Source organism: Apteryx rowi, unplaced genomic scaffold, assembly GCF_003343035.1.
Source record: "Apteryx rowi isolate R43461 unplaced genomic scaffold, aptRow1 scaffold_613, whole genome shotgun sequence".
Taxonomy (NCBI): Eukaryota; Metazoa; Chordata; class Aves; order Apterygiformes; family Apterygidae; genus Apteryx; species Apteryx rowi.
Window position 1 is genome coordinate 258,801 of NW_020450887.1, and position 23,451 is coordinate 282,251.

At 41.9% G+C, this 23,451-nt stretch overlaps 1 protein-coding gene across 6 annotated transcripts in view; it reads left to right on the plus strand.

Moving 5' to 3' along the window:
- Positions 1–23,451, plus strand: part of AOAH (acyloxyacyl hydrolase) — a 103,693-nt gene that overhangs the window by 41,789 nt on the left and 38,453 nt on the right. For all 6 annotated transcript variants that reach the window (XR_003256341.1, XM_026083749.1, XM_026083752.1 and 3 more), the window contains exons 10-16: positions 1,181–1,229; positions 1,640–1,688; positions 2,864–2,958; positions 11,801–11,892; positions 14,376–14,458; positions 20,393–20,429; positions 21,399–21,473. Coding sequence is in view for 5 of the 6 variants with exons in the window: in XM_026083749.1 (XP_025939534.1) it covers positions 1,181–1,229; positions 1,640–1,688; positions 2,864–2,958; positions 11,801–11,892; positions 14,376–14,458; positions 20,393–20,429; positions 21,399–21,473 (480 nt within the window). In the remaining variant the exon portion in view is untranslated. The remainder of the gene's footprint in view (positions 1–1,180; positions 1,230–1,639; positions 1,689–2,863; positions 2,959–11,800; positions 11,893–14,375; positions 14,459–20,392; positions 20,430–21,398; positions 21,474–23,451) is intronic.

Below are 23,451 nucleotides of genomic sequence, written 5' to 3' on the forward strand. Positions count from 1 at the left end.
GGAGCTCCTGGCCAAATGCCTGGTAGTGGCTGGGGAGCATTAGTGCACTCCTGGGGCAGCTGCTGCACTGTCATCTTCTTTTAATAAGTTGGAAGTTAAATACCTTGCGTGAAGACATGGGGCCCATGGGCCTTCTCCAGCACCCAGGTAAGGATGGGAAAATCCCCATACCCTGTGATACAGTCCACCCCCAAATAAAGATCCCCCTGAAATAAGTGGGAGCTGTGAAAGAAGAAATACTGGCAAAATGGGCCCAAAGGGAGAAGAAAGGCTTGAAGCATGAAAATCCCACGTATTTTGTGCATCCTGTGCTGGTTAGCAGCGCTGGGGGAGGCTGCCCGTGGGTGGTGAGCTTCAGGGTCCAGTCCTCACGTTGTACTGGCGGACGGGTAGAGTAAGCATGCACGCCCCAGTCGAGGTAAATAATTCCCTGTTAGCCCAGTGGGACGTCGGCGCACACCCGAAACAGAGAACGTAGCCGGCTGTAACTTTGTGGGATGTTAAACAAGGTCCTCCGCGCTTACTATTTTACTCTATGCAAAACAAGCTCAAAATATTCTTTCAAAAATAAAGCGCTCCTCTGCAAAGGGTTTGTTAACAAGTTATTGATGGGAACGATTTGTTAAACCTAGGCATTAATCGAATTGCGAATAGCGAAGCTGGGTGTAAAGGTGTGGGCTGGGAAGAACTACACAGCTGTATGAGTAGAAGTGATCTTACAAAACCATGGTAGTGCAAAACTGAATAGATGAAGTGTCTCTGTAGAAGAGGTCCAAGCTAATTATACTGTGTTATGGGCCAGATCAAATCCTCATTCCACTCCACTGAATTTGGAGTCAGGGGGCTCAGTGAATTTCAATGAAATTTTAAAGGCTGTGGGAAGGGGAAAAGGGCCTGTCTTTTGTGAAAGTCATTCCCATTCACTTCAGTTAAGCGAATATGCACGCTAGAAGGGTGTTATTCAGCACCCTCCAGTATCAGACTTTAAATTAATACTGCATTTTAGAAGGAAAAATTACCTCTTCTGAATTCAAAGAAAGAAAAAAAACCTTTATGCAGAAAGGAATTTCTAATTATTTTATATTCTTAGAAAAAATGGCACAAAGGATCTGATTTCCTTACAAACCCCTTTTGCTTTATTTTCTGTAACCCTATATATCTTTTTGTAACTCTATTTTAGTCCTGATAATTGGGATGTGAAAAGTGATTCTAACTGTAATGGCATATGGGTAAGTAAATGAAGTAACATCTTAAAATTCCTTTCTGACTGCTTGCTCTCTTTTTTTCCTCCTTTAGGATTAGTCTTCAAGTGTTTGTTATTCTGGTTTATTATTTACTGCCTTTGATATTCCAAGTAATAAAATCATATTTATTAAAAAGTAAGAAAAAATGGGGGAAACAGTGATGAGAGAAGTTTGTTTATTTTTGCTTATGATTATTTAAATTATAACCATTAAAATTAATTTAAATGTACAAATACTTATTAAAACAATTTAACGGATAGCATCATTACTATGATGCAGTSCTTCCTACAGGCAAAAATTCAAGAAGAACAAAATTCTTAGTATCCATTTTACACTATCATTTTTCAGGCATTAGATAAATACTATCATCAGCTGTGTCTTTTCTCCTCTAACAGGGGGTGGATCCAAAAGATGGAATTCCCTATGAGGAGAAATTCTGCAAAGGTAAATCTTTAATATAAGCGACAATATGTATTTTGTATTCATTTCATACATATTTTAATATTTTCATAGTCATTGCCAATATAGAGAAAAGATAACAGACTTATCAGCTTCATTAGAAAGTAAAATGGCAAATCCTGAGAATGAGCAAAAGAGGACACCTGAAAAGCACAGGCTACTACTAATTTCCTGTTAAAAGCCAGTTCAGTTGCCAGGTCAAAATACATACATCAGGGACGGCGGCAAACGGAGACGTCAGCTTGAAGCCTAACCTACAGGGCATGCCTCTGGATTAAGGGCAGCGGTTTAATCCCCACGTGTGCCCAGTATGACCCGTTAGTGTAAATAACCAGCAACGTGATGCTGATGCTTTTTCTGAGAAGGCTTTAAAGAGGTGAACTAACACCATCAACCAACGTCCCTGGCAGCAATGTGTGCGTGTATGTGTGTGTATGCATGAATACACATATACACAAATAAAGCACCGTTATTAAACAGCCGTAACTATCAATTGCTACTCACCCTGGCTTTTATTTCAACCATCATTTTTGAGATGAACCATTGCCTGGCAAGACTCTTTGACAGATGAAAGACAATCTACAAATGCTAAGTAACATTAAATATCAGAAAGCCAGATTGCTCCAGCAGAAATACATGTATGAGTAGAGCATCCACCATCTAGTTCAATTATAAAGAGCTTTTAGCAGTTTCCTGAGTAATCTGATTTCCCAAAACATTTGATTTTAAGTATTTTTTAATGAATATCCTATAGGTAGTAAAAGCAAACATTAGCTGTACAGCAGAGCCCGTGCTGAAGTAACAGTTCTGTCCTTGAATAAAACCGTGTGGGAATTTTTCCGATTAGCAAGAAAATCTCTCACTCTTATTCATGTCGGGCACCCAATTGTTTCTGCTTGGCTGTTGGCACATGCCTCTCCGTAGGTTTTTGCTGCAGCTGGAGTGAAAATCACATAGCAGGGCCAGAGCTGCAGAGATTTCAGCCACGCGAATGGTGGCCGGTGCTGCATTTGCACTGCCACCCCATCAGCTGCCGGCGCTGCTGCTCTTTTGGCGTTGCTCTTGTGCTCTGTCTCTGTTTTTGTTTTTGTTTTTTTTTATGGGCACATGGCCTGCCTGGTTTGGACTGTTTTATATGACTAAAAAAATATATTATTTAGGTGCAGACTCCCGAGGTGTAGTTCTGTTGGGGGACTCGGCCGGAGCCCACTTCCACATCCCTCCTGAATGGATGACAGTCACGCAGATGTCAGTGGTGAGAAATCGCGTTTGGTTTGTTGAAACCACCCCGCCACCGGCTGCTCTTTGCTTTCTGCCCTGTGCCACCAGTTGCCAAAGGCCGACAAGCACAAAACACCCATTGCACTGGCATTTATAGGGAGGGAGTCGCTGCCCTCCTGCGACTGCTCTTCTGCAGGCAAAAAGGTGCACCATCTCTGAAATTGTGTCAACAAAGGATTTGGCTTCCCTGCTCCGGCACCATGCCAGAGACAGAAACCAGGACATCTGGCTTTAAAAACACCGGCCTATGATTCAAGGAGACCCATGTTGTCTGAGGGATCCGCCCTGCCATCAACGAGCATGTCCATTAGCTCACTGGTACAGCTCCTGCTGCAGAAAAGCGTTGCAGAATTAGCAGTTCAGGGACTTCTGTTTTAGGCATCTGGTTTTGAAATTACACGTCCCAGATTGCTTTCCCTCATCTGTGGCATGTATGAAATAGAACTAATAACTCAAGTACTGAGGCGCTGAGGCTTATTGTGCAGATACATCTGCAAGTGTTGGAAAGTCACCCAGGGACTTATAATGGAATTGCCCTAAAGGAAGGAGTTTCTGTAGTGACCACAGAATATAACACAATGATGTCTGCCTTCAGATAGTGTCACAGCATTTCCCATTTTTGAACAACAAAAAAATGCACCTGCCTGAATTATGCTGTGATTACAGCTGTTGCAATTCACTGATGTGGAATGAAATAATTGAGGGGAAAAGATCATTCTAACAAACTGCAACTGGGTGGTGGAGATAAATGCGCAGGTATGCTCCTGTTCTGCATCATCTTTTCCTCCCAAGAGCCCATTTGTGATGTGCTGGTGTCGCTCTCTAACTGCGGAGGATTGTACGTTGTCCTTCCCTCCACAAGGGCTCTATCGCATGAGGGTGAGCAGATGGGGGAATGTCCAGAAGCAACTTGGGTCATTGCCCATCTTCCCTGATGGAAATATGCTACCACTCCATTGGCCTCTGTGGAAGAGGAATGTGGAAAACTCCTGGAGAATAATTTCAAAATTCTAGTAGTTACAGTGATATTGGAGGTGTGAGCATTTCGATTAGAATTGTATGTATTTTCCCACTTTTGATCCCAGAGTTGAGCTGATTTAGATATAGTAGATTAGCAGTTGTTTTTCCTTGTTAAACATTTATGAGCAATGATTAGACAAATGACACTGATGACAGAGCTGATGATGAGCGTAATAAATTAGCGCTAATGATAACTGAGATTATCTTGTCTAATAAAGATGGTAATAATACTGATGGTGATGATGATTCTGTCAGTGACACTGGTGGCAGAGTCATGTATGCAAGTATAGTTTCAGACTATGTCAGCATTTTGTTGTCACTGACATGAAGGTGTTTCCCTTGCTTGAAACTCGTGAGTCCTCTGGCTGGATGGCTCAAGGGCTGGTAACGGCATACAGAAGCAGAGGCTTCAAGGTCAGGAGTTGGAGTGCAGATTATAAAGTGAGTTTTGCTTGCAATTTACTACTGTCTGATGGGTGTAGAGCAACTTGCGTGGGAAGGGAACTGGTGCTTTCTGTGTAAGGCCTAACAAATATGTGCTCTCGATGCTGAACTCCAGCTAGCTGGCTTTTAAGGAAGATCAGGGACTGACTGGAAATGGAGAAAAAGTGGTTCTTTCCTTCACAGAAAGGATGATTCAGGCCCTTCATCAGGGGAATGAGGGCAAAGAGACATTTTCACCATCTGGCCCTTCATACTCACTCCACTCACTCACAGGCTATAATATAAAAGGAGTTAAGGCATCACTGGAATTGGAGAAGCTAAATAAATTGTATAAGTTAATAAAGAAGAAGCTTGGACCTCACATGGCACAGGGCAGCTGGCACATCCTCGCGTACTGCCAGTGGAGGGGTGGAAGCATGTCAGCACTGGCTCTCCTGCCAGAGGAGGTCAGGCAATGGGGCAGCATTTCGCAGCTAGAAATCAAGCCAGATGGCAGGGTGCAGACGGGGTGGCTCCATCCGTGAACCTTTACAAGGAGACCTGCTTCACGGGAAAGCGGTGGCTGGGCTAGCCCTGATCCTTGGCAGCCATGTCTCCTCCGTGAGGACGTCATTGTTCAGAGGGTGAGGAACAAGGCTCAGGCCCTGGGCTCAGACCCTTGCCACCAAAGCTGCTGCCCTGGCTCTGTGCGTTTGCCTCTCACTGTTCATCTGAACCATTTCCTGGGGAGTCTCGCGCGATATTTGCAGTTACACTCGCACAGTCTCCTACCAGACTGAGCTCCTCAAAGCCTGGACTTGCTGGGTTATATTCAGAAGACCAGGGTCCTTTTGCCTGCGCTTGGGCCGTTATTTGTACCAACACAAAGCACATATACAGTTCTAGCATTCTGGTTTGGCAGCATTTCGGGATATGTTGATACTGTATAATGCAGAAGAGCTTGAAATAATCAGCTATGGCTACCCAGCACAGAGCATGGCTTGGCTTATTGACTTGCATGAGATGCAGCACTCCAGTGGCTAGCAGAGCTCTTCTGTAGCGTACTGCACAGTCGGCTGGGTGTCTTGGGTACATGAATTCAGGATAAGAAAGAACAGGCTCTTTTCTAGTATTATTTGCAAACTTTCCTTCTGGCCTGGCAAAAATTCAGCAGTTAAGTATTAATGCAGAGATACAGAGAAAGCTCAGTCCTATGACCAATCAAATATCTGTGTTTGAACTCTAGCAACTGTAAAATGTTATTTAATTTGTATCTCACCCTAAGTAAGAAACTTGTCTGGGCACAAAAATGCCAGTAAAAAAATTTCTGAGCGAATTCAGGCTTTGGCACTGACTCTTGCTCTTGCTTTTTCTCTGTGTCTTGGTCTTTCTGGGCGCAGAATGGCAACGGCAGCAACTTACCCTGCCTCGGAGCCGTGAAGGTGCATTACTGTATTCTCACAATGCACAGCGTTAACTATCGCTGGCAAATGTTCTTCATGTGTCAATTTAATTAACAAATTGGGAAGGAAACCTCCTATTTTTAAGCTTTTAAAAATTATTTCTGGATATTTCTGTAAAGAAACCAAAGAATAAAACTGAGGAAGGTGTTCCATGCCACTCAAATAATCAGCAAGAGATTTCTACATCAGAAGCGAGCCTCCTTTTCTCCTTTCCTCTCTTCCTCCCACCCTTTTTTTCTCTTCCCCTCTCTTTCTCCCTCTTCCAACTGCACAGATGAAGGGTTAAAACTGCAGGTCATGGTTTTCAATTCCTATAAAAACAAAGAGCTAGTAGCATGATATCAGGCTAATCGCAGTGTGCTGGAAGCCTGTGTACCTTTCCCCCACAGGATATTGTCAACCGGCATTAATCTTTCTTCAGCGCTGGGCCTTCCTTGAGGAGAATTTCTAATCACATACAGGGTTTGTTTTGAGACCACGGAGAGTGCAGAGGGTCTAGTCCTAACCTCACAGAAAGCATCCTTAATTTGGGACCGCAGCAAGAATTTGAAGTTAGGGCTCTGAGGCAGGGAGGATAAGGCATTAGCCTCATGTTCCTGCTATTCCCCAGCGCTATCAAACTCCTGCGATCCTAAAGTCACTTCACTTTGATCCTTCCAAAATTTCTTTGATAAGACACATAGACAAATTAGTTTATTAAATGGTTTTCTCTATAGTCAATGCTAGAGTTAGTTCAAGGCTTTAATTTCCATTTCAATGGACTTTCAGTCCTCTGCATGGAATTCCAAATAAGACTCCCCCCCCCCCCCAAGAATTTTATCATGTTATAAGGAAAAAGTTGTGTGACTCTTAATTCATATGTATTAACAGCAGTATTTTATAATTTTTATTATTTTTATGTTTCTCATTTATTTTATATATTCTATTTATTTCAAATATTTTTTGTTTATATTAACTCATACACATTTATTAAAAGTAAAATATTCACTCGGTAGCAATTCTGTGGGCCCTCTTGTTAATCAGCACCATATTGGTGGCAGCTGTTAATTCCTGTTTTAGAGCTAATTAGGTGGGGAAATAATTTTAGAGGATAGATGCTGAGAATTTAGTTAAGAGCCTCTGCAGAATGGTTGCTTTGCTTGATTATGCTGCATATAGTCTACTACACAAAGAAGCAATAAAGATGAATGAGGGAATATAGAGAATATTAATGATAAATTTCCTCACTGAAGTAGCCTCAGGATGTCATTTGGGTAACTGGATGATCAGCAGTGGTGTGACCAGATGGTCTAGTTTGGGCAGAAAAGATTTGGAATTAAGATCCTTGTTCTGTCTTAGGAAAGACTATTGTTAGAAAGCTGTTTTATATTGGATTTTGGATGTCCTTGTCTCCTCTGCCCAGCTGGGAAATCACTGCTTGCTTAGCATTGGCCTAGCACAAGCTCATACCCCTATGCGATCCAGTGCGAGGGGACATGCCACGTCAGATGTCCTGCATCCAGGTGTGTGACAAGGAGTCCCTTAGTACCTTCAAAGTCTTCCTTTTCCTTCTTTGAGACGGTAGCCTGTTTCACCAGGCATTCCTTGAGACGTGYACCATGTCAGACAGCTATTTCTGAAAACTATAGCTGGAACTCGGTCACAAACACCATAACCATTCCGTTGAGCGGGCGTTCTTCCCACCAAGAGCCTACAGGATGACCGTGAGCTATGGAAAAAGTCCATCACAAGGTGTACACATCTTGGAAAACCATAGCTGAGACAGACATGCTATTTCTCCAGCTTATAAAGGAAAAAAAAAAAAGTGGGGGAATTTGCAGGTACTTAACTTTTCCACAAATATGCCTTGGTCCATGATCAGCCTAACACCTCTGCACCCAAAAATCTGCCCTACAGGTGTTTGGCTGAGGTGCAGCAACACAGACAAAATAATGTCGGGCCCACGACTGAGTGTATCTGCAAGCGTTTTCCTGCAGAGGCAGCTGCAGTGAGTCGCATTGTCCTTAACTTGTCATAACTCCATTAAATCCCCAAGCACCCAGAGCACAATTACAGGAAGGGGATTATACTACTGTAAGAAGGGGATGAGTCACCTTTATTTTGGCTTCTTCCTGCCAACTGGTTTTGGTTTCATCAGGCTTTTCTCCTGTAAAAAAGTTTAGCAGAACTGAGCTGAATGTTCATTCCTTTGACGTGAAAACTTTGACATTAAAAACACAGTTTAATGCAGTAGACATATATTTTATGAGGTTTAGCAAAGCAGAAGAAGTCCTGTCTTTTTTGAGGTGGACAGTTTTTGAGAAAAGCTAATGTTAAAAACACTGGTGTGTCTAGCAGTCGATATTGCTCTCCTGCTGCTCTGTCCATCTGCTTACAATTGACTTCCAGAATACTACTAAATGAAACATTTTCCTGTTACATGTCTGGAATAGAAGCTTATTTTAAATCTCATTTTAAAGACCATTTTATTTGGAGATAAAAACACTATAAACGTGCTGGTGATACCCTTTCTAGGAAGATGCATTTAAAAACTCTTGGTTCTTCATTTCATGCTGAATAAAGAGAAAAATAAATCCTAAATCTATCTGTAATCCAGTAAATATCTATTTGGCCATGAACACAAGGCATTCTCAGGTTTCATTTAAACAACTGGTTCATACTATATAGTTCATATACAGAAAAGTTCATCATTTCTTTAAATGCAAATTCAAGATGAAAACATGTCCTGAACACTTATCCCACTGACTTCCTTTTGCACCACTGGAAATGACAGGAATTTCATCTGCAAAAATCTTATTAAAAACATTTTCTAGCTTCAGTCTAAATCCAGTAAAGTGCAGGCAAGTTTCTGTCAACCAATATTGTGATAACTAAGATGCTGTAGTTTTGAGAAGTAAGACTGCTATTTTCCTAATTTCAAACTTATGCCCTTGCAACTTTACAGAGTATAAATGCTGTACATGCTTTTTAAAAAGATAGGATGTTTCTTCTTCAAGAGCTGTATAGTGTGCTTATTTGTATACTTAGAAAGAGCATGTTGTCAGAGGTATTTAATGCTATCTAGGGGGATCTGAACACCATTAGAATCACTATGAAAACAAATAGCCAGTTTCCCTTCAAATTAAGGGATACTTCAGTGCTTGCAGAATTTCTAAACCTGCCATTTCTAAAGGTTCAGATGAGTATTAAGTTTCCAATGCCCTTTTGTGTCCCGATTTTGAAAATCTCTTGCCATAGCAACCTGGAGCATTCTTCCGTTTAGGCTAAATTTGCTCAGCACGGCTTGGTAGGTGCCTTTAGCATCGGCCATGGTTTTGGGTGCCCTGCGCATCAGGAGCACAAGGGTTCAGGGAGACATGTTTCCAGGTAGGACACATCTAGGAGGTGAGAATGTTCCTTCGAAACAAGAGCTGTAGAGCATTTGAGGCTAAAATATGACATTAGAAACTAGGCTGGAATAACTTTCTAATCATTCTCTGCTTAAGTCTGGCCCATAGGCTGAAGCACGGTTTCTCAGAGTAGTCTAGAGAATGGTATTTAGACAAAGCTGTGCTAAAAAAAGAGTTTTAAGCCAAAAGTCAGCATAGACCTACCTCTAGAGTGGGACACATTTGCATCRAAGACTAACCAAAATGCAGTCGGTCACTTAGACCATGTTTTCTAAATTATGTCCCTGCAGAGTTCAAGGCCTGGAATTTTTCCTGGAATTTCCATTAGCCACTCATCTTTACCTTTTGGTCCTGAGATATCTTCAAAAGTCTGGCTTTAAGTGCATTGTTGAAACAGCATCAATACTAACTTAAATACAGTTTTCAAATGCAGCAATAATTCTGAGCTTAAACTTTCCTTTCCAAAGCAATTTCCAACTCAGTTAGGTTCTGGCTAAATCATATCTAAGCTAAGTTTGCAAGAAAAAAAAATATTATGAGGCCTCTCCAATGAAATCATTACTTTGGAGTGCTAATAGGAAATAATGAGACAACTGGTCATAGAAGGATTTGTTTTAAAAAATATTTAATCATCTTTGGGCTCCATGCATATATGCTCTGACTGATAAGAGGCCATATCTATTGTTTGTTTTATGCTAAGTGACTTACTTCAAAAGTTTCTGTAGCCTTTAATGCAAAGCTACAGGAAGGCAAATATTCCAAATGGCCAAGCCATACTGCGCACTTTAACCCCTYCATTTCTGCTCAAAACAGTGCCCTGCTACTAAGTGCCTGCTTGCACACAAAGCTATCAGATTTGAAGAAGGCAGGTTTTAAAGTTCCCTTGAGTGTTAAAAACAAATAAAAAGATAAATATATATACACACACAAGCACATAGACACACATGTATATGGGAGAGAGAGAAACAGCCAAAAGGTAATTGAGCCAGAACCATTTTCACCTTGGTAACGAAAGCTGATCTACTGCAAGTAGGTCAGATATACCATTACTTGCTCTAAACTGGCATGTGCTGTGCATTACACTGCTCAGAGCTTGGCTTCAGGATTTCTTGCCTCTCCTGCCCCCCTTTCCCTGCCTCTCCCCCAGCCTTTCACAAACAAAACCTGTTGGCATCTGCTCAGGCAAAACACCCATTCCCTTGAATGATAATTCTGCAGGCAGGAGGACTTGGGGACAGCAAGATTTAGCTCTTCTGCTCTTCATCAGTTACCTCTGACCCTCCCACAGAACAAATTACCACCTGCTTGCTGTTTATAGTAGTGAGGGTTTAAAGAAACACCACAATTGCTTCAAAAGAAAATGAAGCTAATAAATTATGTGGATTACACCAGCCTGTAGGTTTCCTTATTTTATGTTTTGACCTTCTTTTGGTTATTACCTTTTTCATCAACAGTTTTTCAGTGAGAGCACACCGGATTTATGCATTTGTCTTTGCAAGCGTACCCCAGACTAGCAGAAGCTGAAAATTTACTCCATGCTCTTGTCCTTCGGAGACAGTGTTTTTCTCCCGTTTTTCTCCCCTTTCATGATTTTTGACACATTCACAAATCACAACGGAAGAGAACAGGGCACTGTGTTTTGAATGTGCGACACAGCTTTCAAATGCATAGAGTCTGTTGCTTAGAAAAAARCATTAGGGACTAATACCAGCAAAAGCAGAGAAGTATAAGGCTTGCAGCTGTTTGTGTGGAAGGGTTATCGTAGCTCATACGTTTTTCTCCCCCTCTGTTCAGGGGTCCCATTCTGACTCTGCTGCTTCAGCAGGATCCCCTGCCACACTCGCCTGGCTGCAGAAATGTTTTTCTGGCGAGTCCATGACCTTCCTCTGCTGGCAAGAGTAGCAAAAATGCAGCAAAACTTATCTCACCAGCCTCAAAAATCCAACAAATTCCAGTATGACCGACGATGGGAAAGGTGGCATCTGAGGAAATCTGCAGTGAGGACCACATGGAGGTTTTTAGGAGGCCAGGTGCTTGCAGTCCAGTATGCCAGAGAGGTGATGGGGGCACCTAGTGAACGTGGTGTTATTCCTGGCTTCCCAGCCCTCTGCCATATAGGCTGGGAAAATCATGCTGGCATCTCTTCCCATGTCTGTAGAGACCCACCTTTGGATAGGGTGGATGCTAAACTGAAGGCTGCAGGAAATCTCTGCAATTTCAGTTGTCTGCACCTACAGTATGCTCTATGCCTCATGAGGAGTTTTGGACCCTTTCAGAATTAAAGTGGATATAATTCAAACATCTCTGCCAGCCTCAGGTTCTGCTTTTTCTTCCTCTTTCTCTTAATATGCTTGTCATACAAGAGTCAGCTTTTAAAGTATATGTATAAATCATTACAGCTATAGCTACCACTGGAATTGTTGCTATCTGGCTAATGCTCCAACTAAGAAGTGTTTGAGTTTGTAGAAAGGATTTTGTTTGTGAAGCTGAACCCATGTTGATTTAAAAATTTTTCTTTCAGAAAGCATTTGCTAATCTCCCCATGGCTTTCACTGATGAGCTTGACTGGCCCCAGTTCTCAGAGATCACTGGATTTCTGAACTCCACAATTGGGTAAGTTAGCAGAAGGTGAAGCCAAGTCTTAGCAAGTCTTAAGGCCCTCAAAACACAGCGAATTCTGGAGAAAAATCCAGTGCTTGAAAGGAAAGCTAAAAATGCTAGTGAAGGCTGCTTCAGCTCTTTCTAAGATCAAGATCACCTCCAAATCTAGCGTTTTTTAATCTCTCCTTTTAAATATACGGACAATGCAAAATATTTTAGCTCCATCTTTCTGAAATTCAGTGTAGATTTTAGAGCTGGACAAATTTTAATTTATAAGGGGAAAAAAAAGAAAATAAATTGAACGCTTGCTTCTTTCAAAATTCTGCTGTGTGGGAGGGACAGGCAAAGGGGAGCATTGTTGACACTAATAAAAATCAGCATTCTGCTTTTCTCAGCTTTTTAAAAATTTCCWATTTTTTTCTCTCTTTTCCTCATTTCCTTTTTGTTGCTGAAACAATAAAATAATGGTAATCAAGAGTTATTTTGATGATGTCCCTTTTTTGGGTGCGGTTTCTTCCCTTTTTTTCACATTAGAGGGAAGTAGCAAAAGAAGAATTTGGCAAAGCCTGTGACCGAACTTGCATGGTTGCACTGGCTGATGTGGATGGGGAAGAGTGCTGGGTTAGATGGAAAGAAAAGGAGTCTCAGCCAAAAAAAGGAAGGAAAAAAGTGCAAACAGCAAAAACACTTTCAAATAGCTGCATTTTGAACCACAAAGTGAAAAAAAAACCTTCATAATTTTATCAGTCAGCTTTCTGACCAAGGTTCAGAGGCTTTGCCTCGTGCCAGAACTGAAGGATAGAATAATCAATAGCGCCTGCTCCAGCCTACTGCTAAATGGATGAAACCTGGGCATTATTAGTTGATGGACACTTGGAACCTGAGTCCTAGATGTTACATGTTTTGTATTTTATATGTTTACCATGTAAAGCTTCTGTGCTGAGATAGACCATGAATATGGTGAAATGCCAAAACCAAGCATGAACCAAATCTAGAAAAGCCCTCTAAAAACAGAATTAAAAAATTGGGACAGTATTCTTTTCCAGGAAAAAATCTACTGCACCATACACTTGTACTTTCTGCTTCTGTTTCTCTGTCCTACACAAAAAACAGGCTCCCAACCTCAGCTACATTTACACAGTGAATGTGTTAATGTGGTACAGTACTTGACAAGCCAACAGAGAAGATCTGCGCAGCCTCCTCTTTCAGTGTAACAGCAAAACCAGCTTTTAAAAATCTATTATAATGGCCAATTACTGGCTATACAATATTTAACTGGGCTGCAAAAATCTGAAGTTCAGAATCAGAACTTAGTATTGACCCTGAAGTTGCCAGGGTTATGCCTTGGATCAATGTTCAGTTTTTAATATCTTTTTTTTCAATTTCTTCCATGACTGGAAGGAAAAAAGGACTGTTTGGGAGTTCAAGGCATTTTTAAGAGAAACAGCTCAGAATCTCGTAACCCCAGGAATAAGTCTGGCTGAGAGAGCAGGCAAAATGCGATGGAACAGAAGAGTATGCAGAAAGACTCACCATATTGTGAGACTGCAGAAATGGAGACGCAAACTGACGTGCTCTGTGCCCATCCTTTCCACCCCTAATCAGTCAACAGGGACACCACTGGTTAACTAAATAGCACATTCTCTGACTCTGAAGTTCTGTTTGCTTTTCCTCATCCACCTGCATGCTAGGCTGAAAACCAAAGATTTCAAACATTCTTTGTGTAGCCTATTGCACAGTTACTGCTTAGCGTTATCGCATGTTTCTATGTAGCTACTTATTTTTTATCACTGGTTTCAAAACATATTGTTTCTGCATTCATCTATGTTTGCCATTCGTAAGCCCAGGTAYTTAAGTTACCTAATTTCTTCAGTGTCTAAGTTCAAACACAAGATCAACAGCTCTGCTAAAGATCACCAGGTACTCATGGCTCGGGAGACTGTTCTTACTAACAACTTCCCCTGGGGTTGTTCTTCTTTATAGGAATTTTCATTTTTCTCAACAGTGCAAAGTAAAGGAGAAAACTAATCAGAATCAAACACAACCTGTTTTCTAATCAATCAATCCAAGATTTATGGCACTGAGAAATGAGTGTTCAGCCAATATTTCTACTCTTTTATTTACTGTTCCACAACAATGACATGCAGTCGAATAGTGAGCAATCAACAGGATTGTTTTGATAAATGATATATAACATAAAGGTTCTTGAACACATCTGAAGGATCAGGATAAACCTCAAGGATGGGCAATTTTAAAGAAATTTTCCATCAGTTTATAGTTTTTGAGAGAATATCTTGGCTTCCATTTTAGGCCAACCTATTCAAAATAAAGAAAATTTTATGACCTCCAAAAAGAGAGATGGCAAAATAGGAGTATATATGTAACTGGGGCACAGAGTTGTATCAAGTCAAGAACGTTCTTGCTTTTTAATATCAAACATGTTTTCACTGACATCACATGAGTTTAACAGCTTGTGTTTTCTCCATTTATTTCAGAGGCTGGACAGACTCTCTGTATCTACGTTTACGCAGGAGAAATCGCTGTAATCACAGAGACTTGCAGAACATTTCCCAAAATGGTATGTTAAGTATTTTCACTTCTTCTTTTAATCTTACTAAACATATACTTAATGCTGCATTAGTGGACATCTTTCAGAAACTAAGAGAAAACCCTTGCTATTTGCATGCACATCTTGTGGAAAAGCAGAGAACAGTGCTCTTAACTCAGCACCTTTTCTTCTGACTGAGCAGGGATATGTGTGTGCGCTTGACCACTTTTATCTGTGCTGTGACTAAGGACTTTCACTTGACCGAGTATCAGCGTACCCCACTGTAACTCTAATGTGTTTTTCCCAAATGGGAGGATTTAGATGGACATTGCCAGTAGTGATGGAGCTAAAAGCTCTGCCCACTGAGCTGAGAGGGGTCTCATCTGGAGGAGTGGTTCCTCTCCAGCTCTAGCATGGTCTCTGCTTGCTCGTGTACCCTTCAGCTTTTGAAGGAGTAATCAAGGACACAAAGGTAAAAGAAATTTGGGGGAAAACTTACCACTTTTATCAAAGGTAGATTTTTGTCAGGCTAGCTTAATATCTTTTTTCTATGAAATAACATCCTTCTTAGGCAAGGGTATATGCAGCAGATCTAATCTATCTAGATTTAATGAAAGTGTCTTACATGGTACCTCACTGAAAATGTCTATACAGTGAAGAAGAGGGGGATTAATATGAGAAATAAGAGGTGGGTAAAGAACCAGCTGAACAGACGAGAAGAGTGCTTTGAGGGAGAAGCTGTCAATCCGCAGAGAAGGAATTAGCAGTGTCCCCAGGCATCTGTCTGAGACCAACACTGCTTCATACTTTGAGCGGTGACTTTAGCGTGTGCTTCTGAGCACTTGTGGATGATGCAAAATTGCAAGGTACCAACAATCCTGAAGCAGGCCAGATCTTTATACAGAAATAATTTAGATGAGCTTGTGAACAGCAGTGATAGCAATGGCATGAAACACAATCCTAGAAGCCATGCACGTCGAAGCTAGTGAGGAGACGCTTGTCTATAAGCTAGCAGCTCATCAATGAGGTCATGGAGGGAGAGACAGATTGGGATGCAAAGGGGAATTTCAGGGAGCGCAGAATAGCACTGGAAGGGAGCTAACGGGGTTGCAGGGTGCATCATGCACAATGTTTTCTCTAGAGATGGGAAGGTGGTTGTTCCTTAGATAAGGCTCTGATAAGATATTTAAATTTGGTCCCTGTTGCTTGGAAAGGACCAGCTTTGGCTGGATCAGATAGAGAGAGGCCCTCGGTGAGGACTAGGGGAGACTTCTGCAGGATGTTAAGACACCTTGGCAACTTAGCAAAGCAAAGATTAAAAGTGACTGTGGTCCTGGTTTTGAATCCTTTTGGGGCATAAACCCCACAAAGAGGGAAGAATGGTTTAAACTGAAGGATAGTCCTGCTACAAGAACATGGATATTTATTAGTCATATCTCTATTTCAAGTGGAAATTTTAAAAGTTACTATCCAGGAGTGAAAACCTAGAATAGCCCTCTAAACAGAGGAGTGAAGGTAAAAATAAACCCTGAGCTGTTTCGAGATGGAGTTTGATCAAATTTATCAAAAGGGTTGTATGAAAGGATGGCAGTAATCTCCCTTACAAATTAAGGTTTACAGTGTTAGGCTTTGTGCTGGATTAAGTGATGTCCCTGGCAGCAGGTTTAAAAGATACTTGATTATTCTGTGATTATTGCATTGTATTTATATTGTATTTAATCATTTTCCATGCTTCAGAAAATTGTCTGGAGAAGCTAGGGAAAGCTTATGCTCCTCAGGTAGATAATTTGGCATTGTGGGATATTTTCATGTCCGACAGATGAATCATATTGGCCCCAGGTGAGGAGCACTGCTGTCCCTACTGTGATTTAAAAACTTGTTGAGTGCTTGGGATTAGATTTCCTGCCAGATTTAGGCTCAGAAGGGGTCTGCTCCTTCCTGCAGCTCAGGCAGACAGAGGTCCTGCTGGGTGAGAGAGGTTGCCCAATCACGTAGCACGAAGCAAGGGTCACCTCCCAGGCTCATCTGGACATTTTCACCAAAGAAATTCCCTTCTGGTGCCGGGACCTATGGCACTAGCAATGCCTCTGATAAGGCTTCTTCCCTCCTGTGGCACATGTGGTATTTCTGAGGCTTTTGGTCTTTTGCACAAATGTTTTCCGATGTTTTTGGCGTGCTGTTTGTCTGCGGGCTCAGCAGGTGGCTGGCTACGAACCCTCCGAACTTCTCACCTGGCAGTCGCAGAAGACTCAGGTCGGTGGCTTCCATGGTCTCAGTCCTGTGTTCCTCATCCCTCAGATACCCTTTCCGGTGAGGGAATAAAAAAAGGCCAAACTTGATGGTCACAGTGGTCCTTTTCACTTACATCTGGTTAATCTAACTGCCCTGTCACCTTGTTCTGTCCCCTGTACGTTAATTGGGTCATGCACTTTCTCCTCTTCCTTATTTCCGATTTCCTCACAGACTTTAAGAAAGATCTTATTGTGTGTGTCATTCCTCTTTCTTTTCATTTCACATATCTCTTTCACACTTACTTACACTACAGAAGCCTGCAGGGTATAAAAGGAGGTTAGCTTGTGTCAGGGCAAATGGCTCTGAAGAAAACTGAGAGGAGAATTTACAAAAGGAAGAAATACAAGCAATAGAAAAATCCCAGGATATCATTCCTTGGTGTCTTCTCTTAATCATCCCGCTGACACAGTATTGCAAAGGTTCCGTTTTATTGCCTCATTTGGTGTAACAGTTTCCCCAAACGGGAGGGTTTAAATGGATGCTGTCAGTATCAGTAAAGCTAAAATCTGACCATCAGCCTGACCCAGCCCTACCTGGGAGAACTTCACCTTCCTCCGAAAATAACTCTCTGCAGGCTGAGAAATGCAAAACGAAAGGAGGCACAAGGGAGCGTCGCCAAACCTGGGGACATGGTTTCCTGCTCTCCTCGTCTTCTCGGTGCAAACGGGTAGCTGCCTGCTGCGTGCAGGCGCAAGCAGTAGGCGGTCGGTGCTTGGACTCGCCAGCTTTGACAGCTCTCCCTGAAAAATTCACGGAAGGATGCGCTCGTCTCCAGCCAGCCTGCAAACCSACCCCAGCCTTCAGCATTGCCACTGTGCCAGCGCTTGGCTGGGAGGAGCTTCCCCTGAGGTCCCCGTTAGCGTCCCTCGCGGGAAATGCACCTTATTCACATGGTTGAAAACCTTCCCGACTCATGTGCTGGGGGGTGTCTGCCTTCGCTTTCTAAATTCTGCTAAGGGCAGGGAAAAAAAAACTGTCTCCTGGAGGCAGATGGCCCTTTCCCACCCCTGCACTGGCCATGCTGCAAGGTACGAACAAGAAAGTTTTTCTGAATGTTCTCTAGCATTTGTTGAAAATCACTTGTTTTCATAGAAGAGTCCTGATAGTACAATCAGTTGCTAAAATATTCCAAAAAATCATTATGTAAACACAGGGAAAGTGCATTCCCTCAGAATTTCTAAATAATTACAGAAAAATTTTGCAAATATCACCCATATATTCTATGCAATACATAGATAAAACATGCTATTTCCAAACACTGGTATTATATATTCCTTTGCCATTTGTAGTCTGATCTGTTTCTTTGGGACTCTTCCCTTTGACCAGAAAAATTATGTCTTGTTAACATGTGCTCTGGCTCACTGAGCAATTAAGCACCAGATATCTCATGGTGGCTTCAAAACCAGTTAAGAAAAAATAATGTTATTTTAATTTCTGCTGTCTTGGAAATGCTGGTCTCCCTTGAGTACATCTAGAGAAAGCTGGAGAATTTCCTCTTTGCACCGTTACATTTCCAATTGCTTTTATGGTGTAGGGGAGCAAAAGATTAAAAAGCAATAAGCTGTTCTCAGCAACTTAACACTGGTGTAATTGTAACTGATGTAATTGGTGCAGTCTGGAACCAGACTCTTTCTATGCRTGTTAGCACTGCTCTTTGTCAACTTCACAAAATCTAGAGCAAGAAAATTAAGAATTTCACCTCAGAAGTATTTCAAGGTGCGTGAAATTTGGGTTTGTTCACAAGTAGAAGCAAAGCAACTCTGACTCCTTACCAAAAATAAGAATCCCACTGGTCTGAAAATGTTTGGAAAGCAACAGAGAGGGGAGCAGGAGAGATCCAGGAGTAATTGCTGGGATACTCAACAGCAKGAGGGTAACTGAGGTTCAGTTGTTCTGCCTCGTCTCTTTTTCTCCCTTGCATGTTCTGAACACCAACTCCACCCTGGATCATAAAAACTTCCTTGATGACTCAATTTACCCCTAAAAACAGTTCTCTAAAAATACCTGTCATTTTCTTGATTTGTTGCTTTGATTTGTAACTGTCTCTAACGCTTTCGATCTGCCACTTACAATCACCTACATTCATGGAGGTAATAGACATGTAAGAGCAGCTTCTTACCTTTTTGTAAATGCACCTTTAGTTTCTGGGGCTCCTAAGGATTTCTTTGTGGTAGAACTGCAGGCCTCCGGGGAGTTGTGCGGCAGACTGGCTTCACAGAGGCATGTTTTAGGCTCTGTTGAAATTTTACTGAAAGAAGGGATATTAAACAGAAAAAATCAACCAGAGGACATTATGGCCTAAGCTATATTGTCTAAGGATTGTGTGTGGCTCTTATTCTGCTGAAAAAAGCTTCGCAACAGAAGGAACGGACTTTGAATGGACCAGCAACCCTCAAGAGAGAAGCAGCAGAGAGATACATTCATTTTTAGACTGGAAKAACTGTATTATTTAAAACATAAAGGATTCCTTGATATATGCAGCYAGCATCACTGTAAGTGATAATAACAAAGGCACCGATAATAAAATGCAAAGTGTATTATTGCTACCTTAGGGGTTTATCTCTTAGCGCTTTCACCAACCCCGGTCCAGCAGAGATTTAATGATGTTCCATCCACAACTTTCCCACCACGAGCTGCAGGGAGGGCAGGATTTGCTCCTTAAAGCACGCATCAGAGGGGCAAAGCCCAATGAGAGGAAAAGAGAGAGACTAGGGAAAAGCTGAGTGAAGAATGGAGGGAGTGTAATATAGGAAGAGAAGGAAAGAGAAAAGAGGAGAGAAAGCATGAACACAAAAGAAGTACAACCTGTGGGCCTGCTCCTCTGAAGTTTATATTTTTGTACTTCACTATAAGGTGAGATTCTTGTGATCACAGTCCTGGTCTAATCTTGAGCAAAACATAATGCCCTTTTGGCTACTCGCTTGTTGGTGCTCTTCGCTGCAGGTGGTAGAGTTTGATTTGTGCACTGTGAATAGCCAGGATGTATGTGTGTAGCCTTTAAAGATCTGCTAGTAAGTTTTTTGTTTTACGCCTGAACCTTGGTGTCTATGCTATTTTAGATGCTTTACAGTATCTTCCCAGCCTCCAGCTGSCTCTCCAGAAGTGCACAATTTCTCAGGGATCCTGTGTTGTATCTGCCAGCACTGCCACAGGTGTCTTGGATACTCTGGGATGTCAAAAATGGCACTTGATGCCTATGTTTAGGACCTGAATCACTCCCAACRTGATATAGCTGTGAGACGTTCATTCCCTCAGCAGAGCGAGAACAGCTCACAGAGGGAATAGTTCCCTTTGCAATTTATAGGGAGAGTTAAAAGTAGATCAGCTGTTGACAAGTCAGGTTGGCTGGTTTACAAGAGACTACTATGTTCAACAGATGGGAAGAAGCTGCCAGATCTGGATTAAATGCCAGATCCAAACAATCCAGCACTTACAAGTATTTGATTTTCTACTGTCTGAAGTATGGGACTCAGGTGAGAGGCAGCAGGTCCTTGGATATAGCTTTGCTTCTTAATGCTAGAACCAGAAAGGTCACAGAGATGAGTTCTTGTTCCATTTTTTTAATACTCCTACATTCTTAGAAATATAGACTGAAATTAGAATTTGCTTTTCATTTGTTCGTTGCTGTAACAATGTTGTACTATTCCTCTTATTCCCACTACGTGTGATCAGGTGGTTCTTCAGCAAACTTCCTGGATTTAATTAAAAGGTGAGTGTTTAGTGCGCTTAGAATGGTGGCTGTGGGTACAGAAGCGCTGCTGGAATCCTACATCCACAAAAGGAACACGCAAAGCACTGTAATGAGTATATTATCCGATAGTGTTTGAAAAAGGATAGCTTTACTTGGCCACTATGCCCTGATTAATTAACAGAAGAAAAGATTTTTTTTATATGTGGCCCATCTTTAGGGCCTTGATCTTGGCCCAGTTAAGCCAATGGAACCATTCCCAGTAATTTTAAGGAAGGGGTTAAGCCCTTCCTTAAATTTGTGCTTTGTGTTTCCCCTGACTTCATTAACACTGTTTTGTACCAATGTAGAGAGACGTGGGCAGGTCCACTTTATTATCTCAAGAGAATATGATTGAATAGCTGCCAAATGGTGAGAGACAGCAACTCTCCTTCTAAGATGAATTTGGATGGGCTGTGGGGTGGCTGGGTTTGCTCCATGTTGTTATACAGTTCACATCCTAAGTCCTTTAAAGACCTCTCCCACAGAAAAAGTAATAATGAATCTTAGCTGTCTACCATGGATCTTCAAACCACATCCTGATTTGACCCTGAGCCCAATCCTACAAACTTAGTTATCAGCCAAAGGTAGCCTCCTTCTCCCAACTCTAATTAAAAAGTTCCAGTCTTGACTGATGTCTTTGCCCTGAAATGAAACTACTTGATTTGGCTTCTGAAAAATACAAAGAAGATGATAGAAAGCCAGCAAAAAAACAGTGAAAAAGATAAGTACATGAGGGACAAAAGGGAGGTGTGAAAAAATTAATATATAAGAAACTTTACAAAAAAATATAAAACTCTAGGAAAAAAAACCAGAAGTGTAGCCATCTGAGTATTGGCCAGATCTAAATGAGTCCATCACTTCCAAATGTGACCTCACCTAAGCATGGTGTGTGATTCAGACACTGAGAATGTATTTCCCCATTAATATAGCTGCCTATTTATTTTTTAGCCTGTCTAGAAACCAGCTGTTGGACAATCCAGCCATAGTTGTGTACGCTACAATCGGGAATGATGTCTGCAATGGGTAAGGTGTAAACCAAGCTCACATTTATATTATCATCTACTTAGCTTCTTTAGAGTACTCCTTGCTGCTTGGGCATTTCTGTCTCATTACTTTGGACTTCTCCTTTATGGCATTTCACTTTGCTGTTGGTTTCTGCTTCTTTCTTATTTCTCTGCTGAAAATACTGGTTATTGCTTTATAGGCTTTCATCATTACCACCTAGCAGTCCTTATCTGGAGCTTGTCTTCCTTTCTGTTACAAGCTTGTAACCAATGATATAGTAACTATTAACATGTTTGAAGTAGAATATTTCTTACTTAGCAGCTGAAATGAAATATAACAACAACAGGGGAGGCGGGGAGAGTTTAAGAGCTCGAAGAACCATGACGTTGTTTATTTTCACCCTGTCTCTCTGAAATGCTGCCTGCTTTGCTATCTTAACGAGGTTTTCGTCTTTCTGGCTTTACTAGCATCATAAGCTCAGCAGGAGAATGAACTGAAGCTTTCGAAAATATTAGTTCTGGCTTTATCCATTAGCAATGCTCAAAGGGAAGCTGAGCGGTCACTATTTTGCTGCATCTCGTCCTCCCAGTAATGAGAAATCTGTAGCCCAGCAAGTTCAGACAGAAAACACCTTGCAACCAGGCCAATATACAGCAGCTACATCCCTCAGTTTGGGTTTTGTGGGTATTCTGAATGGGCATTTTGCTCTGGTTATTGTGGCATTATTTTCACCACGATGAATCTTCAGATTTTCTTTCAAGCAGAAGAAATAAATCTGATTAACAGCTGAGGCTTTCAAAACATTAATTTTAATGAATGATGTACATATAGTTAAATCCCCTTCCGAAGTTTCTAAAAAGACCTCACCTGCAGGCTATATAACAAAGTTGGGGCTATTATTAAGATTGTCAGGCTTTGCCATTAAAATATGCCATTTTTCTTGCCTGCAACTTTGCTTAACAGCAAGTGTTTGGGTGAAACATTGCAGGTGGGGTGCCGTGCTCCAACCTGGGACAGACAAGGGCTGGGCAGGGCTTCCCCGGCCACTGCAGGGCCCCATTGCCTGAGCTGGGGGCAGAAGTGGGATCTCAGGTCCCATCTTTTAGGCACTTTCCCAGCACCACCGTCTCTCTGCGGCCACTTGCAGGCAGCATGCAGAAATAACCCCCCTGGACTGGGATGCAAAGGGGACCACGTCCAGCAGGAGCTGTAGCATGTAACTGAGGTGGGAGAGAAGTGGGACCGGCTCATAGCATAGTGGGGAGAGGAAAACTGAGACTGGGAGCAGGGTTGCAGGGAGGATGGTACTAACTGAGTAAAAGGAACTTGGACTGGGAATCGGGGACAGAAGTGAGTGGCCTTCCTCCCCCAGTCCTCCCCTTTCCCAGTTCAACTTTCAGAAATAAAATTTCTCTCCACATTCGAACCATAAAACTTTGCAATAAGCCCTTGACGTCTCCCTCTAGTGCTAACTTGCCTCTCTGTGTACTCTTGCCCATAAGGGCTAAATCTGCCCTCAGTGCCAACCTCATGTTATAGAAAGGACACAAATATATTATAAAAAATATCACTACCACCCATTGATTGCCTGGGAAAAGCCATCACAGGCACCCCTCCAGACTCCCTGATACCTGCTTACGGTATTGTCCTGGGTACTGGGATGGCAAGAAGCTTGTGGAAGTAGCATACAACCAGCCCATGGGCAGTCAAACCCACCCCCGGCAGTGCCTTCAATGAAGCCCTGGGCTCCTCTTGCACAGGCTGGTGAGGTGTCATCTCACAGGCTTGTCTGAAGCTCTGCTGCGTACATATTTCAATTCCGCTGTTTCACTAGCTTTGCTAAAACTGCCTCTTTTTCTTTGTTGTATTCCCCTTTCTGCAGCTTATTCCTTTTACTTCTCCCGTCTCTAACACTGCTCTGTATTCTTGTCCAAAGAAAAAAAAAATTCCCCACACAATTTAAGTCATTTTGGCCTTGCCTCATCCATTTGTATGT